Source organism: Larus michahellis, chromosome 6 (genome assembly GCF_964199755.1).
Source record: "Larus michahellis chromosome 6, bLarMic1.1, whole genome shotgun sequence".
NCBI classification, from domain to species: Eukaryota; Metazoa; Chordata; class Aves; order Charadriiformes; family Laridae; genus Larus; species Larus michahellis.
In genome coordinates, this window is record NC_133901.1 from 32702026 (window position 1) to 32720034 (window position 18009).

At 47.9% G+C, this 18009-nt stretch overlaps 1 protein-coding gene across 3 annotated transcripts in view; it reads right to left on the reverse strand.

Moving 5' to 3' along the window:
- Positions 1-2628: 2628 nt before the first annotated feature.
- Positions 2629-18009, reverse strand: part of TUBGCP2 (tubulin gamma complex component 2) — a 40634-nt gene continuing 25253 nt past the window's right edge. For all 3 annotated transcript variants that reach the window (XM_074592664.1, XM_074592663.1, XM_074592662.1), the window contains exons 14-18: positions 17139-17259; positions 11275-11418; positions 10570-10698; positions 9500-9663; positions 2629-3019 (exon numbers count right to left, since the gene is read on the reverse strand). In XM_074592664.1, coding sequence (XP_074448765.1) covers positions 2914-3019; positions 9500-9663; positions 10570-10698; positions 11275-11418; positions 17139-17259 — 664 coding nt within the window. In that variant the 3' untranslated portion in view covers positions 2629-2913. The remainder of the gene's footprint in view (positions 3020-9499; positions 9664-10569; positions 10699-11274; positions 11419-17138; positions 17260-18009) is intronic.

The following is an 18009-nucleotide window of genomic DNA, read 5'->3' on the forward strand; positions in this document are numbered from 1 at the left end:
GAGGGTCCGTGGAGCATCCGGGAGGGTCCGTGGGGCATCGGGGGGTGACTGTGGGCCACCGGGGAGGGTCCGTGGGGCGCTGACGGCTGTCCGTGGGGCATGGCGGGGCATCTGCGGGGCATTGGGGAGGGTCCACAGAGCCTTAGGGACTGTCCGTGGGACGTCAAGGGGGGTGCGTGAGCCGCTGGGGAGGGTTTGTGGGGTAGCAGAGGGTGTGCAATGTGGTATCGGGGGGGGGGGAGGACGGACGGGGGCAACATGGTCTGAGTGGCATTTACAGCTGTCTGTGTGGCTTCAGAGAGAGTCTGAACCCCCGGGACATCAGGGTGTGTCCATGACCAATATGGGCACGTCCCAGGGCCGTGTGGGGGTCTGCGGGGCATGGCAGGGGGGGTGACAATAGAGTATCAAGGGTGGCGGCGGGCAGTGGGAAGCCCTGCCTGGCTCTGAGGTGGTTGGAGGGGCTGGGGTGGCTGGGCTGCCACAGGAGGTAGTGGGGCTAGGAGTGTCCCCTGGGGCACTGAGGGAGGTGTCTATGGGGTGCCTGCCTGGCTCTTAGGTGACAGAGGGGCTGGGGACATTGAGCGGTGTCCATTGGCCATGAAGTGGGTGTCTGAGGTGGCCCCGAGGTGATGCAGGAGCTGAGGGTGGCTGGGCTACCAGAGGGCAGCAGTAGGACGCGGGAGGCATTGGCAGGCGTTGGTGGGGGGTTGAGATGATGGAGCACTGAGATGATGGAGGGGCTGGGGTCACCATGAGGGGCTGAACCGTCCAGGGGGCCTGCAGGGGACTGTGGGATATCAGGGCATATCAGTGGGGCACTCAGGACCCTCCCTGATCCCAAAGGATGGGAGGGGGCTGGGATCACCATGTGGGGCTGAGCTGGGAGGTGTGCTGCACCTTGAGCTCTCCACTCCGCCCTGGAGCTAACTGCCATCTCCCCCGTGTCCACAGAGCAGCCCAGGTTGCAAGGGACCTCTGAAGATCATCTGGTCCCACCTGTGGTGGGGAAGGGAGCCTGGCCAAGGTTCTCTCACACCCTGTCCAGTTACATCTGCTTCAGGCCAAGAAATGCCGCATTTAATGACAGAGGGGTTCGGACGCCACATTCGGCTGTCGCAGAGCACCGTCACTGGGGACAAGCTTCCTCCAAAATGGCACAGAAACCACCGTAGCCAAGCACTGTTTCGGTGTCTTCCCTCTTTCTCCCCACAGCTTTCCTGCAATTCCCTCTTAAATAGACAAGTTTATCAAGAAAACCCAATAAATAGTAAAGCTCTGGGCTTTCACCCTCGACGCTCCTAGTCCTGTCTGTTCTTAGCTACCTAAACGTCTCCAGTAGAGCTCTCCCCCCAACAACGGTAACCCTTGCAAGGTGTGCGTAGCTGAGCGGTCCTTGAAGGAGCTACTGACCAACCCACAGTCTGTGAAGCACGGCAAATAGCCCAGCTTGCCAGAGAGACACAGAGCAGCCAAATGGCAACTTGGGGCAAGGAGGTACCCAACTGCTGTGCCACGGGATGTGGGGCTGCTGGGTTCAGCCACAGGACCTTTTCTTGCCTCTCTACTGGCACCTCCTGGCTTCTGGTGAGGGGAGAAGACCCACCTCCATCTCCTGCTTGGGCCTGGCAGTAGGGTATCTGGCAACAGCCACCACACTGCTCGTTGGCATGAAAAATGCATGACACCAACAGTGACACAGTGAAGTGCCAGGGGAGTCTCTCAAGCCCTGAGAGAACAGCAGGTCCCTCCAGGGACCAGGGCCCCTCTGCCTCTCCACCCTGAGGAGTTTGAGGGACAGGCTGTGAAGTCCTGTGAGGTCCACAGAAACTTAATGGAAACAGGCGGTCAACTTCTCCAAGCCTTCCTGGACTGAGAGGCCACCTCAGTGGCAGGAACACGAAACTCTCCCGTCCCCATGAACTGCACAAGTCCTTTCCCTGAAGAGCCAGATGATGTTGGCTGAGGTCTCAGTCCTCAACCTCAACATTCAGATGAAGGAATTCACTCCTCCATAGCGAAGACTGGTGGTCTCCATCTCCTCCATTGGTCTCTCTCCCTCCCTCTGCCGAGCTGGAGGACCAGCTTTAGGCCACCAGAGCAAAGAGAACCCGGCTCTTCCCTCTAAGGCACTCTAGGAGGTCTTTGCAAAGGAGGAGGTGAGGGAGTGGAAGGGCAGGTCATTAACAGGCACACTCAGCCCCGTAAGCACAGCCCTTGCGCATCTCCCCAGGTTCACATGCCTTCTGGTGTCTCAGGCACTTACCTTGGTCACCACTTGTTCCTGGGAGACATTTCTTTTCCACCCTCTACCACACCCGCTTCCAAACTGCCTCAAGCAATTTTTATGACTGCACAACTCTGCGAGACACCCTGGAAGTCCTCTGCTGAGGACTCGGCCAATGTGATACGAACATCGCATTCCTGCTCATCAGCTGTGAAGCCCATCCCGTTGGTTAGAGCAGCTGACCAGCTTCACTCCAGCAACCCCCCAATTAGGCTCCCACCCTGCCCCCAAAGTAAGGCCACACGGCAGCTGAGACAGATCTCTGTGAGCTGACCAAAATTTAGTCACCTAAAAGACTAATCTGCACCGTCAGTTCTGTTAACAGCCAAAATAAACCCTGATTATTTTTTTTAAATTTATTTTACAACACACAAATACATCACTTTACAATGCAGTAAAAAAAAAAAGGAAAAAAAAGGGACTTAACAAAAGCCTCTCGGAAGAGAAAATCCATTACATACATTTCATGAGACTGAATATTCCCCCTCTGTCTCTCTGGGACAAACCTTACGGTTCGTTTCCAGCTCACGCTGTGAATGGAGAGGGTTGAGTATTCTTAGCTCGAAGGCAATGAGTGTGGGGCCGGTGCGGAAGAGGTGGTGGCTGAAAGGGGCAGCAGCAGGACTTCACTGGGCAGGCACAGCCAGGCGGGGAAGCAGGGGAGCTGCCTTCTGGCTGCGCTCGGCAGACATGTGCTCCAAGCGCTCGGTGTAGAACCCGTTGAAGTCCAACCTGAGAGAGACAAAACACCGGAGTTGTGGCAGCCCACTGGCCCAACGGTGCCCCAAAGTGGCACACGGCATGCCAAACACACTTGCCACGGGTCCCCTGGAGGCTCAGCGCTGCAAGTGCTGCAGCGCACCTGCTTGTCAAGGTTCTCAAAGGCAGCAAGGGGATCCAAAAATGCATAAACTCTCTTACAGGATCAGGCAGATTTTTAAGATAAAATTGGTTGAAACAAAGGGGTATGAAGGAAAAGCAAAGCAAGTCGCGCCACGGGAAGAAGCACGGACCTCTCAAGCAGCCGCGCTCCTCGTGCCCACCCTGCTGAGCACGGCCTCGCTCTTCCCCAGCCATGGCCCCCGGGGGAGAAACCTCCCCCTGGGCATCAGGCGAACGAGGGATTCGGCGGGGGGATGCAGACGGGGATGTCTGCACTGTGCCACGGGGATTGTCGGTGACACCTCTTCTGTGCCCGTTTCTTGACAACAGGCTTAATTTCCCCTGTTACTTACAGGTGTGTAAAATACGCCAGGGAAGCTTCCTCTCTGGAGTCGCAGCTTGACCACACGTATCACTTACAGGGACAAGGCGCCAAGAGGTAAGGGCTCCTCAGTCTCCACCCCTTCCCAGCCACTCCCACCGCTCCTTAATACCAGAGTTCACCACCACCAAACTCCTGTATTCATCCCCACATGAAATCCACCATTGTGACTACCACAAAACATTGCCAACTCCGTTACCACCACCCTCCTTCGCTAACACAAGTATGCTTCAAACAGATTCATCATTCAAGAAGCTGAGTAACTGGGTGGAAGACGCTCAGCCGAAACCCCAAGCGTTGCTGCTGATACTTGTAAATGTCTCTCCAAAGCTGGCAACACCAGCAACACCGTAATCCTGTCTCCCTGATCATCTAAAACCATGCCACGAAACCACCCAGCTCCATTTGCTGCGACCTTCCTTAGTTCTCTGTGCTACGAAGAGAACTAAGACACATGCGGCTCTTAAAAACGTGTGCCCTGGGAACCGTCAATATAAGCCTGTGAATCACACAAGAATTACTCTCTTCATTCCTCAAATTAAGTTGCTCCCATACTAAATGAATGGGCACAATATTTGAGTTTCATGTTGCTTAACAACCTTACACAAACGGCAACAAATCGTTCCTTGACAGTTCTTGGTGACTGCGGGGAAACAGAGGCTTGACAGATGGAATTTGTCTGTTGCTCCCTCCTGGTTGAAAAGCTTACGTCTCTTTCATCCTTTAAGTGCTGTACAAAGGAAACCTGACACTGAGGCAGGCACATTTACCAAACTTTGATTCAGATATAAGGCCAGAACTCATTTATACCCTTCCATTTCTAAAGTTGCTTGCTTTTTTTGAATTGCAGATTTTGACCAGCTTCCCTTTCAGCTACGTTTTTAGGGTTAAATGATCTGTGATAACTACTTCTTAAGTATTCGCGTGGTGCTTCCTCAAACTCTGCTTACGCTTCAGATTCTTGTTTTGCGGCTGGAACTTTTATTCACCGGGCTTTGCATCACTTCATACATCCTACCGGTCTTACTCGAAGCTCAGTCACTGTTGTTTCCTCCACACTGGTAAAGGAAGGATATCTGATGAATTCTAACAGCACTCGATGGGTAAGACTTCTAAGTATTTGGAATTAAGCAATCCTTCTGACAAAGTCCTCTATGCTGTAATCCTTCTCCTTTTCACTTCTGGGATGTGAAGGAGTGACTCTGAAGACTTTCTGCAGTCGCCAGCCCCCTGTCAGCACTGCTACTGACGGAGCCAAGGCGCCCGAGCAGGACTTTGGCGCCCTGAACATCTGCGAGTTACGTGTGAGCTTCCCCACTTTGAAAGTAAAGCCTCCAGGTCTCCATCTTCTGGTGTTTGGTGCTACAACTATGATGGTGCTGCGATTACTCAGTACTGTAAACTAAATAAATATTAACCAGGATCAAATAGATAAAACCACCAGAATTATGAACAAAAGGGATATTTTGTTATCTATCTTACATGCTGACTACCACCCTTGAAAAGCACTCATATAAAAAGGTTATCATTTATAAGAAAAGTCTTATAAACGTTTCCATCTCTGTGTCAAATATGTTACTTCAGATAGCAACCTTCTCTGCTCCGGTTTTGGGTTCCTGTTCTCAGAGAGTCCAGGACTCAATCCAGTAATCTCTGCACACGGAATGAGAGTTAAATGTCAGGTGTGGGCATTCATTGTGCGACTGCCACCCTTTAAAACATTACTGAGCAGCTTGCAGAAATGGAAAGACAATGTTCTGTTGCACAGCTTGTTAACACGCAGTATTTCAGCCGAGGAAATGGGGACATCTGGTTTGTCAGTAAAGGCCCAACATCTTGGTGAAGACTCACGTGGTCCCAGACAGTGCAAACTGGGGACTTGATAGGGACGACAGTCCTCATGGCACAAAGACCCAGTATTTCCTCTGCAGCCCTTGAACACAACTGGGGCGCGGAAATACCAGGGGGCAAAGGACTCAGACCCTCTTCTGGTTGCGGCTCAGCTCAGCACTGTCAACGCAAACCGCTAACGGAAGCATTTTGTTTTCTCACAACCAGCCTGAATCACCACACTTCTCCTTTCTCCTGAAGCAGGAAGTACTCGTTAAAAAAAAAAAAAAAAATCAACCTCTCTGCATCTGGGATAATTGGCTCCAGAGCTTTCACAGCTCAGGAGTCACCCAGCTCCTGCCACAGCTAACACTCACGTACACACAAAGGCAAACGGCACACAACAAACACAAAGGCATCTGGCGGAGGATAGCTCCTGGCCACGCCACCACGGACCCGCAATTGAACAAGATATACAGCCAGTCTCCATGGTGCAGCATCAGCTTGTCCCACCATCCTGGTAGATGCATAAAGTTGACACAAGGGTGGGGAAGCAAAAGTAAAAGAGGTGAGCCTCTGATGCTAAGTGTAGGAGCAATGCCAGAAAGAGGACACCATGTGAGCCAGAAAAGGCCTTACATCAGTGCCTGGCATCACACGTGATAAAGTATTATGGAAGGCTGCAGGACTTCTGCTGTTGCGTGATGTAAAGACTGGGCAAGGACTTGACGTTGTTGACTTCTTGAGTAAGCTGAGAACCAACTCCAGCCTTAGACTGAGCTGGGTGATCCCACCAATGGGATGATCTCCACATGTTCTTTGCATGACTGTGGGGTCATGATGGTCTTCTATTGAAAGAGTGGGCAACTTGGTCTTCAACACTGTGTTGGCCATGCCCTGTGCAACCTGCAATGATGTCCAAGTGGCTGGATCATGGAATTAGCTGCTATTAAGATCTCCTGGATGGAGCATCGTAAAAAAGCCTGTCTGTTTGAGTTTGTACTGGTAACGATAAAAATGTAAGCGCTTGATAAAGGAGGCAGAGGTGGAGCACTGAGGAGTAAATGTTCTTCCCTGGATGACTCAACTTCTTGTGGTCTTGATCCCCGAATCTAGCTTGACTCTGTATGCTACTGTGACACATAGGAGTGAAGGCAACAAGGGGAGCGTAAGAGCTTAATCCCTTTGGCCTGTCAATTTTTCTACAGATGGATCCTGTCTGCAATCTACAACAGTCCAGTGATGATTAACAGCGATGCCCAGGCAGATGAAGGTTGACATAAAATATCCAGAAGGCCTCGCACCGTTATTTCCTGAAAGAATTTGCAGAGACTTATCTGTCCTGCTTAGTCCCAAAAAGAACAGCAATCACCTGTATATATAGTTGGGCCTCCACTCACAGACACAAAACAAGTCCTAGAATAATTTCCAAGATGAGAAGTAGACCTCAGGCTATGGTCACTTCAGAAATGGAGTGAATCAGAGTTATTAGGACGGTGGAGAAGTGGTCCTCACCTCCCTTCCCGTTTCAGGGACTGAGTATCAACCAACAAGGGCAGTTCTGGTGGGAGGAAGATAAGCTCCTACCCTGACAGGGAATGGAAGTAGGAGAGTTCAGAGCAGCGAGTAGCCCTGGTGGCACTGTGTTTCCTTTCGGTTGCCTGTGAGTATCCCTGTCCTCCTTAAACAAGGAATACAACGCCTACAAGGAAGAAGACAAGGGATGTGATTCTCTGCAGTGCTGTGGGAGCTGGTAGGCTAGATTCCACTCCTGGAAGCACCCATGGTAACAGGGATAACAGGTTTTAGTGTTCAACCTTGGTCTCAGCTGTGCAACCACATCTCAGATAGAGCAGCAGATGCTAACACAGGAGGCCAGGGGCTGTGTAAATGTATGGTAGCTGCTGATTAAGAAGTTCTCAGAAGTAAAGGACAACTGGAAGCCCAGTCTCCTGCTGGAATACTTCGCAAAACAGTGTTTGGAAAGATTGATACCAGGAATCCTGGACAGCCCTGTCAGATGCTCTTAGAAAAGGAAAATGGAAGCTTCAAGAGACAAGGCATGAGCAGGGGGCAACAACCTACTTCAAAAAAAACCAAACAAACAAACCAAAAAACATTCCTGAAACATTTTCTCTCTCTGTTTTCAGCTGTAGCACACCTCCGCAGAAGTGTAAGAGTTATCGGCCAGCTGGTACAGAAAAAAAACTAGTACAGAAGGGCAGCGAACAGAACTTAATGGTTGCACGTTAATATTCTTATGGTTCTCCTGAAGATTAAGTTAAAGGATGACAATGACCAATAAAAGTATAGCTCACAAAGACCAAACTAAGCAGAGGAGCAACAAGATGACACTTAAATAAAACAAAACAAAACAGAGGATAAAGCACAGTTAGGAGAAAGCTTGAGGCACCTTTTAGTCCTATGTGGTTAAAAAGAACTAACTAAGGATCTACACTGCTCTGTACTAAATATCAAAGGGCTTGGGGCACGAATCCCTACAACATCAAGGGGAAAAAGAAAATGTATGAGATTAACCAGTTACCAGGCACATTTATGAACACAATCACACAACACCGACAACTGATTCTAGCATATCTACCGCTGAAAAGCATTACAACTTAAGACGAAAAACATCTGTATAAGTAGGGAGCACTCCTTGGTAAATCAAGGGCTTTCCTCAGAAAAAGACGAAACAATCAATATCTAAAAATGACCTTCACTTCTGTCTAGTTCTGTAAGAGCTGTTTACAATTGCTCACACATGAAAATAAGGCTACACGCTGGTTTACAGGCAGCACGTGGAAACTAATGGATGTTTAGGATGGCTTTGTTTTCTTTCACCAGCCGAGAGTAATGACAAAGAAGGTAAGTCTCAAGTGTCCCAGGCCTACACACACCGTAACAGTACAAATGTGTCTATCAGGCTCACAAACATAGAAGGAGCACGTTTTATATTCGTGAAAACCCTAGCCTCTTAAAATTATGCCTACGTGCAACATATATCCCGCCTCTTTGCTGGAAAAAAATAAGTCACTGTAAAAATTAATTGGTTTTGGTATGGGCCTAACAGTCTGTAACCAGCATTTCTGAAGTGTCACAGTCTTTGCCAGGTCCAAGGCAGCTGGCACCCAGCATCTCTTACGTTTGACTCCCACCAAGGTGACTCTTTGAATTAAGAGATTTCAACTCCTGACCCTCACTTGCCTTCTTATTCTGTGGTTACATGCACGCCTCAGCTGAACATTTCCAATCTGCAGGCTGCGAGGTTTCATGCGTGCTTAACTCTTGAAAAAACATATTCCAGCCCTGAACACTAACAGCCGCTCACAGCAGCACAGTTATTTCTGTTTTGTTCCTAAAGCCCTGGTAGCAGGATGAGAGTAAGAAGCATTCTGCCTGCTCAGCACGTGCTCAACGCAGGCTGAGCATTATCTGTGGTTCTTCAAATCTAGCAGTACCAGGGCAGGTCCCTCCATGCTGCACTAACCTATAACACAGATCCTAAAAAGCCCAGCAACACTAGCATGTATGACTGTTATAGCATAAACAAATGTTAATCACTACAAAGAAGGCCTTGTACATCTCATTTTATTGGAAAAGGAACACAGGTTACAAACCTAGCAGCAAAACTTAGATGTCCTTTTCTCTCTCTCTGCTTCTAGGTATTACTGGAGGAATTTTGTTTTCTAAGAAGCCAGTAAGTATGGGTGAGGCCATGGTAAAAACATATTAAGAGATGTTTATTTAAACAAATACAAGGTGTGAACTTGAAACAAAACAGCCACTTATGATCAATCCCTTGCGTGTTTTTCTCATCCTGGAATACTTACCCTGCATTCAGGAATCAGCTTACTCACTGTCTATACAGTGAGAAAATCCCCAAGAAACAAACACTCGTGTTACATTTACAACATTAACAGACAAATTTCACATAATTCAAAGGAATCCGTTTTTTTTTTAAAGCCTTGGGTTGAAATGCAAAGTGGTATTTCTTGTGATTTCAGTGTTTTCATTGATGGGGTAGACATGCACGGTCAAAAGCAGCAACTATTCTTCCTGAGCTGAATTGGGAAACCACAGGAGGGGAAGTTACAGAGAGAAAACTGCTGGCTCACCTGTAGATGATGTTGAGCATGCTGTGCTCACAGTCGTTGGTGCTGTAAACGCTCAGTTTGTCCAACAGGTCCAGCAGATGTGTAGAGAAATTGCTATCAAACTTGTTGATTGTTGCTTCGAAGCCGGATGTCAGGTGGAGGTTGTCGGCATGCTCTGCCAAAAGCTACCAAGACAAAGGCATAGTGGCCCCGTGTGTTCGCTGACTGACACGTGCCAAAGTGATGCAATTATTCCTTCCCTATTTCCTAACCTGCTCAAAAATACTGCCATAGAACTTAACAGCTGCTCAGCTACTAAAATAAATCCTTCAAAACAGCTGCGAGGCCCTTGGTGATTAAAAAACCTTTGCCATGCCTATCTGGGAGCACCCCAGAGCAGATCCCAATAGAGTGACCCTCAAATATACGCTGTTGTTATTTATTTTTGAGCAGGAGGAAAAGCCAGTAAGGAGAAAGTGAGTGCTGCCTAAGACAGGTTGTAACTTCTGCAGCACGCTGATTGCTGCAGTGTGGTGGACCCTACCGTCTGTGTGCCAGAGCGGGGCTTTCGGTGGGACGGGAGAGAGCCTGCTAACCACAGAGCACGCCAAACAAATCACTTGGTACATATGAATTCAGATAGAGAAATACAGACAAGACAAATAGCCCAGATATGAAAGGGATGGACTGCAAAGTTGCACCTGATGGTTCCTTTGGCTCCATCAGGTGGAGCCATGGATGGCTCCATCACAAAATACTAGTTGTGGAAATAAGACAGGTCTTGAGTTGCAGAAAGCCTGTATGTGGGTACCCACTGCACAGCTGAAAACACAACTAAGAACTTCAAAACAAGTGGAGGGACTGCTATGAGAGACAGGGTCTTCAAAGCAGTCTTTGAGAACACTACCTGCACTCCACACCGTCCTCAAAAATGCCCACAATTCTGCAAGATTCTGCTTTCGGGGCCAGAGGTGCTCTAGAAACTTGGAAGGTCTGTCTGCAAGGGGCAGGACAGCCACCCTGATCACATTAGAATCCAGGCAACATTCAGAGAGGAAAGGGCCCGGCTAGCTGTCCATCCCGTGTCCTACCTTGTTAGTTAGCTTCTTCTTCGCAGTCTCTTCAGTGCGCTCCTCCTCTGTTGGCGGGCCCAGCATGGTGCCGTGCTCTAAGGTGAGGCGGTCCATCTCATTATCCAGCTTCATGCTCTGGGTGAACCTCTTGGAAGGGCATAGTGTTGGGTAAATGGTTAGATCCCATTTTTTTCAACTATGGCAACACATGAGGCTGACTCAGTTCTGCTATCCCTGCAGCTAGCTAACTCCCATGAAAACTAACTCTGAGACTCAATTTATGACGTTAATACACAAGGTCCCTAAAACCACAGAAAGGTGTGGGTTTTTTGAAAGCTATGGGTTCCCTGAGATGCTGACTAGACTGTGCCCATGGAGATCAGTCTCTGTGGGTCCAATCACCAGTCCTTGCCTGACCCTCAAAAGAGCATGCTAAAGACTACAGAGCCCTACAACTTACACCTCAAATTCTGCTGCAGGACTAGCTGAAGAGAGGTAACTGGATCCCAGCACTGAAAAAGAAGGGCATTTTGTGGAGGGAGAAGCCACAGAAACCATCTGGGAGAAAGGATGAGTAGCCAAGCTGTAGAGCCTGCTGGCAGGAGAAACAGAGGCTCTTCCAGGCACATCAAGAAGGATCGAGTTGAAAATAGGGACTGTCTCAGCTGCTGGCACCCAAAGCAGCTGGCAGTGCCACGGTCAATATGGGGAGACTGTACATACCTGCATGCAGTTTGTGAACATGACACAGACAGACATCAGCTTGGAGAAGATCTTCAGCAGTTCTGGGTTGGTTAGCATGCAGTCCTTTAAGCAGTTGTCCAGGAAGCTTGTGTGGTGGGTCAGGACATCATCAATATTAGATGCCTGTGACAGGATAGTACAAGAATGAAAAACCAAACCAGGACTGCTGTGCTGCACTGGACCAAAGCTCTAACCCACCATCCCACCTCTGACAGTGACCTCTCAGACATGATCTAGGGCATGTTGAGATACTTCTCATGTACCTTCCAGCTTTGAATAACATCCTGAGATGGAGACCGTATTTGCATTACTGCATTCAACAGCCCTTCACAGGCTTTTTACCTCTGATTTGTCATATCGCCTTCTCAATCAAATTATGCTTTCTTTAATCATCCAGACCCCCCACTGGAGAGGAGGCTCAAGATGGAGTTACCTGCTTTATGAACATGCACCTCCTTTGCTTTTAAATCTGCTTGTCATGCCTACTCCCACAATCTCGGTAAAGCCAGCTACAGTAAGTGGAAAAGAGAAATTATTTTTCTCTTTTCAAAGAACCTTAAATGCCAGTAAGTTTACGAAGCTGAAAACACACAGGTTATTCAGCAACTTGTTTTAGGAACACAATAAGGAACCAGGACATGCAGTGTTGCAAGGATTCTGTAAGATTTTTGTCCACTTCTGCTACTTCAATGTCTGTTTCAATATCTAGTTTTAAATGATAGATCAACCTCCCACACACACTCTGTACAATTACGGGATACGCTGAAGCTGAGAACGCAAGTCAAGCTTAGGAAAGAGCCATTGGACTAAAATTGCCCAAGTATCCACACTGGTCTAACAGAATCACAGAATGACAGGGGCCAGAAGGGACCTCTGGAGATTATCTAGTCCAACCCCCTGCCAGAGCAGGGTCATCTTAGAGCAGGTGGCACAGGAATACGTCCAGGTGGGTTTGGATTGTTTCCAGAGACGGAGACTCCACCACCTCTCTGGGCAGCCTGTGCCAGGGCTCTGCCACCCTCACAGGAAAGAAGCTCCTCCTCATGTTTATGTGGAACTTCCTGTGCTCAAGTTTGTGCCCACTACCCCTTGTCCTGTCCCCATCCTCCTGACACCCACCCTTTCAGTATTTATAAGCGTTGATAAGGTCCCCCCCTCAGCCGTTTTTTTTCCAGACTGAAGAGACCCAAATCCCTCAGCCTTTCTTCATAAGAGACACATTCCAGTCCTCTCATCATCTTGTAGTCCTCCACTGGACTCTCTCCAGCAGTTCCCTGTCCTTCTTGAACCAGGGAGCCCAGAACTGGACGCAGCACTCCAGGTGCAGCCTCACCAGGGCAGAGCAGAGAGGGAGGATGACCTCCCTTGACCTGCTGGCCACACTCTTCTTGATGCACCACAGGATGCCATTGGCCTTCTTGGCCACAAGGGCACATTGCTGGCTCATGGTCATCCTGTTGTCCATCAGGACTCTCAGGTCTCTTTCCACAGAGCTGCTCTCCAGCAGGTCACCCCCAACCTGTCCTGGTGCATGGGGTTATTCTTCTCCAGGTGCAGCACCCTACACTTGTCCTTGTTGAATTTCATAAGGTTCCTCTCTGCCCAATCTGCAGCCCGTCCAGGCCTCTCTGTATGGTGGCACAGCCTTTCGGTGTGTCAGCCACCCCCCGAACCTTTGTGTCATCGGCAAATTTGCTGAGGGTGCACTTTATCCCCTCATCCAGGTCATTGATGAATATATTAAAGAGGACTGGACCCAGTACTGACCTCTGGGGAACACCACTCGTCACTGACCTCCAATTAGACTGTGCCCCTAATCACCACCCTCTGAGCTCTGTCTTTCAACCAGTTTTCAGTCCACCCCGCTGTCCCTTCATCTAACCCACTCTTCCTAAGCTTCCCTATGAGGATGCTGTGGGAGACCGTGTTAAGAGCCTTGCTGAAGTCAAGGTGGACAACATCCACTGCTCTCCCCTCATCTATCCATCCAGTCATGCCATCGTAGAAGGCTATCAGATTAGTCAGACAGGATCAATGCCAAAGAAAACCCCCCATAACCTTTTAAACAACTAGTTCAGAAGGGGGGATAAATGCTGCTCTATAATGCCATGAAGTTGCTAGTTGTGTTGATAAAGACAATGATGTTGTGGAGATGAAGATATGAGCTATATTTTTAGGAAGAAAGCACCTTGACTTCAAGTGGAAATGCACAAGAGAGAAGTCTGACAAATAAAAAACCAGCATAAAGCACTACATGAGACCAGTGAGGATCATCCTTTTCCCTCCTAAAACGCAAATGAAAGGAAAAAAACTACCCCAGTCTGTAGGCTACGGAGGTTAAGGAGCCAGTTCTGCATCCTCTGTTTGGCAATAAATCGATGCTTTTATTTAAATTAAGGAAAATTTTACTCAGTAGCTGGGGATATGTCATCCCTGGTGAGCAGCTCTTTTAAAGACTGCATAACAAAGTGGTTGCTGAAACAGCTTCTTTAGCTGGCAGTGTTGAGACGTTTGACTCACAGGTGCTCAAATCACAACACTGCTGAGAGCCAGACTTTTCCCACCCCAGAACTGGTAGAGGGCACGCTCCATCTCCCAGAGATAAAAAAAGCACTGAAGGACACTGATGAGGATGGGAGGCAAACACACATTTGGATTACGCCTCAAAGACTTTGCTAGCTTGCCAAAAATCTTTCTCAGTTTCAAGTGATGACTTGTGTACATATTCACATCACAGGCATCTTTAAGTCATTCTTACTGCATTATTACTTGAAGAAGCCCTTCATGTACAGAGCAATGGTAGAAATGCTCTACAGAACGCTGCAGCAGCCCTCAAGGTTTCAGAGATGAAGAAACATATGGTGAAGGCACGGACTGATCTCCTTCTTGCCATACAGCCATGCAAAACACCTTTCCCCAGTGCCAGCAAAGTCACTTTATAGCTGCTATCTCAACATCTCTGTCAGGCAAAAGAGGCTCGCAGATATCCTATAGCAAGGGAAAAATTCTGCCCATGTGGGCTATCAAAAAAGGTTTGGTCTATAGATATTTCTTGGGAATGGGCTCCTCCAAGAAACAGTATAAACCGACAAATTCTTTTTTGGATCTGAAATAAAAACGCTTCAACACCACAATATCTCTGAAGGAGCAGAGAAACTCAAAGGCTGAGAGCCAAAGCAAAGGGATCTTCAGACAGGAAGTCTTTGCAAAAACTCCAGAGTTAGGAGATTGTCTCTTCTGAGCAGGGGATGCCATGAATACAGACCACGTGCCTTCTGCGTTTAACCGTCCCTTCTAGGACATCTGGAATCAGCAGAGACTGAAAGGAAGCGCTACCTGAAAGCAGTATGGAAGAACCCAGGACCGTATAACTTGTTCAAGTGCCTCAATTTAAGTAAAGTAAGCTAAGTATTACATTTTGCAAACCTAAACTTACAATAAAATTAAGAAGAAAGTACATTTCTCTCAGATCATCCAGGAGCTCGACATATAAACCTCTTCTTGATTGAAGTCCTCATCAAGAACACACGATGACACTCACAGTCCTAAACATGATACCTCCTGTGAATTCTCCAGGACGAAGGATGACAAGGCATCAAAAATGTTGGTTAGCTGACCCCAGAACAACTCCCCAGTACACAGCAGAAATTAAGACAGGGTCAACTGATGCTGAAGATTCACAAGGCTCGTCAGAGAGCTGCCAAGAGAGCTGCTGTGGTGATGCAGATTGCAGGAAGAGCATCGGGCTCAGAGAAATGTCTTTCGCGGTGTAAGAGGAAAAAGATATGCAACCCAAAAGCGTCTGATCACAGGATGACTACCAGAGGGAAGAATAATAAGGTGATGTACATCTGCCTCCTGTTCCCTTGCAGTAGCTAGGGCACCGTAACATCGGCCCCAACACAGCAGCACTGCAGTGAGTAAGGAAGCTGAGAAGGACCACAAAGAACACAGTGTCCCTTGAGATAAGGAAACATGACTACAGCCATCACAAAGGTTACGCAGCAAAATAAGCAACTTTGAGGAAGGGATCACTGATCATCTGCTCTAATTAAATGCCAAGTTCACTGCCTGGCACAGCCCTTACCTGTGATGAGCGCCATATACCAAGACAACTGTCATACAAAGCTCAGGGACAGCACTTCCTAAGGGCCTTCTCCACTTGCCTCCTGGCACGGAAGAGGTAGCAGCAGGTCAGACTTTCCCTCGGCAAAGCCCTCCAACGCCACTCCACCAAGATATGTACCTTCAAGCACTTTCACAGGCCTTCACGACATACCCCAGCCCACACAACGCACCCCTGCAGGTTCATGCTGCGAAAACAACTACAACCCAGCCCTCCCCAGACTGCTGCAAAAACGTGAAACTGGAAGAACACAAAATGATGGTATGATAGGACCACACAGGACTCAGTGAAGACACTTGCTATGTAACATGGAGCAGACAGCCTATGTCTCTGCTCTTGTTCTAGGCAGCAAATACAGAAGTAACCTAAGATGCCATCTTTGCTTTTTCCTCCCACAAAGACTTGTTTGTATGCCAGAGACCAGCAGAAGCCAGGCAGCTCCACCGGTGCTGAGGGTGAGGGAACCAGTGCCCCGGCTCCAGCACGCATTCCTGGAGAACAAAGAAGCTATGGGCTGCACCAGGCTGATGGCAAGGAAGATAACATGGATTTGCAGCATCGCTGTGGCTTTCACGAGCTCCACCAGTGCTCAAGTATCATCCTTCACTTGTCTAATGAACTACCACAGTAACTGTATGCCCTGGAAGACTAGATCTTTACCACAGACAGGTAAAAAAGGAAGGGAGAGAAGGGCTTGCTCTAGACAAACTGAGAATAGCCCTGGATCTGTTGGTGACAGATTTTTTTCCTCTGTTGTTGAGGATGGAACCAACAAATCTATGTGAATGAAACCAGATACGAGAAGGCCTTTATGGACTCCTTGACCAGCCTGTTCTGAAAGGCAAACTGCCAATGGCTTCTCATTCTTGGTTCAAAACGGGCAGATGCTCCTCTCTGAGATCATGAAGACATCTCACATGCCTGTCAGGAGATAAAAAACGATTCTTGCTGTTTTTGCTAGGGTGAAGAACTTCCGGAGAAGTCACTGCCTTGGATTAGTGAACCAGAAATACTATGTAGCACACCTGGAAAGTCCCACAGCTCAGAACATTACATCTCCATGAAAGGAACTAAAATGCTGCCAGGCATCCTTTGCCCAGATAGCCCCTTGTCAGGCATAAAAACTAGTGGCAAGTGAGCTTAGCCTCTCCCAGATAACACCAGAGGGAAAAAGCTCCAGCCTTGCCCACCTGCAGTGGGAATACACACGTGAAATAGTGCCCGAATAAGGAAAGCCCCGTTTTATAACAGACAGTCCTAACATGCCAGTCCTTGGCAGCTTCACAGAAGAGAAAGAACAGGCTTGGCTTTTAAGAACACTGTAAGTCAGCCAAGGAATCAGCTGACGATGTCTGGACCAGTTTATGATCCTCACACCCCGCATCCTTCTTCCTTTTCCATAGTTTTCTTTCTTCTGCGTCCAGCAATGTTCATCAGAACACCACCTTTACGTAACAGAGTGCAGAGCATGAGCTGGGCATAGATGGAAGGATGCAGCAGAGAAAAGGGATATCTGACTAATAAGGCAGGAAGGTAACGTGGAACAGCAGCACTTCTTTGCAGCGTGATAATAACAATGGTTCCAAGATACTTAAGTGCCTCCAACAAAATTAGCAGACACCTGCGGTAACTGAAATTAGGCATTTCCCCTCCCCTCCATATTAAATTTGTTAACTTAAGACTTCTGTTCAAACTTCTTTCAAGCACACACACTCACCAATTTCAGGTTCTTCTCAAGAATGTGCCATGTTGGCTCCATCACTTCAAACATCATGTAATACTGGATATTCTGTACAAAATTCAGCATCCGCTGCCGCAGTGTGAAAGCGCCAGCAAACCTAGGGGAGAAATCACACCCACACAACTTAGAGCTAGCAAATGCCATGAAGAACTATTACCAGGCTTCCACAGTCAAGCAGAGCGAAATATTTCTGTCCTAGGAAATTCACTGCTGCAGCGTGAGAGGGATTATAAAGTTAATGCAAACCATCATCTCTGATTATTTTCTACATAAATCAAATGGCTTTCCCTCAATCACTAGAGTCAGAGTTTTGAACCTGTTGTAGACTGGACAATTACTTTGAATATTTGATTATACTCCACTAAAATTTTAATATTAAATATTAAAGCAATTTTACTAGCGTTACTATTCAGTGAGACACGCATTCATTAGCAGGGCAAAATTTAACAAGATAAATGGTTCATGTTTCTTTCCAGCCTTACTTGTTAAATGAACACTTAAAAATATTCTATGCCTCGCATCAATATGTTCAGGTGATTCAAATACTTAATCAAATCACCTGCTACCTAGGGTATTTAATGCAATTTCACCTTAAAATAGAATAGTGGGATTGTACAGAGGGCCTTTCAATGTTAATTGATGCAGGCTCTGTGATGGCAAACTAAGAACTGACTTCGGCAAACTGGGACTGGTCACCAGAGAGGTGGGGGACACCCACCCTAGGGGTTTTCAACCACAGCTGCCCTGTCCCCTGCTGATCACTGTCATCCTGGGAGCTGGAGATTGGACTAGAGATCCTCACAGGTCTCTTCTGCCAACACCTCTACAGTTACAGGAGAACCAGAGC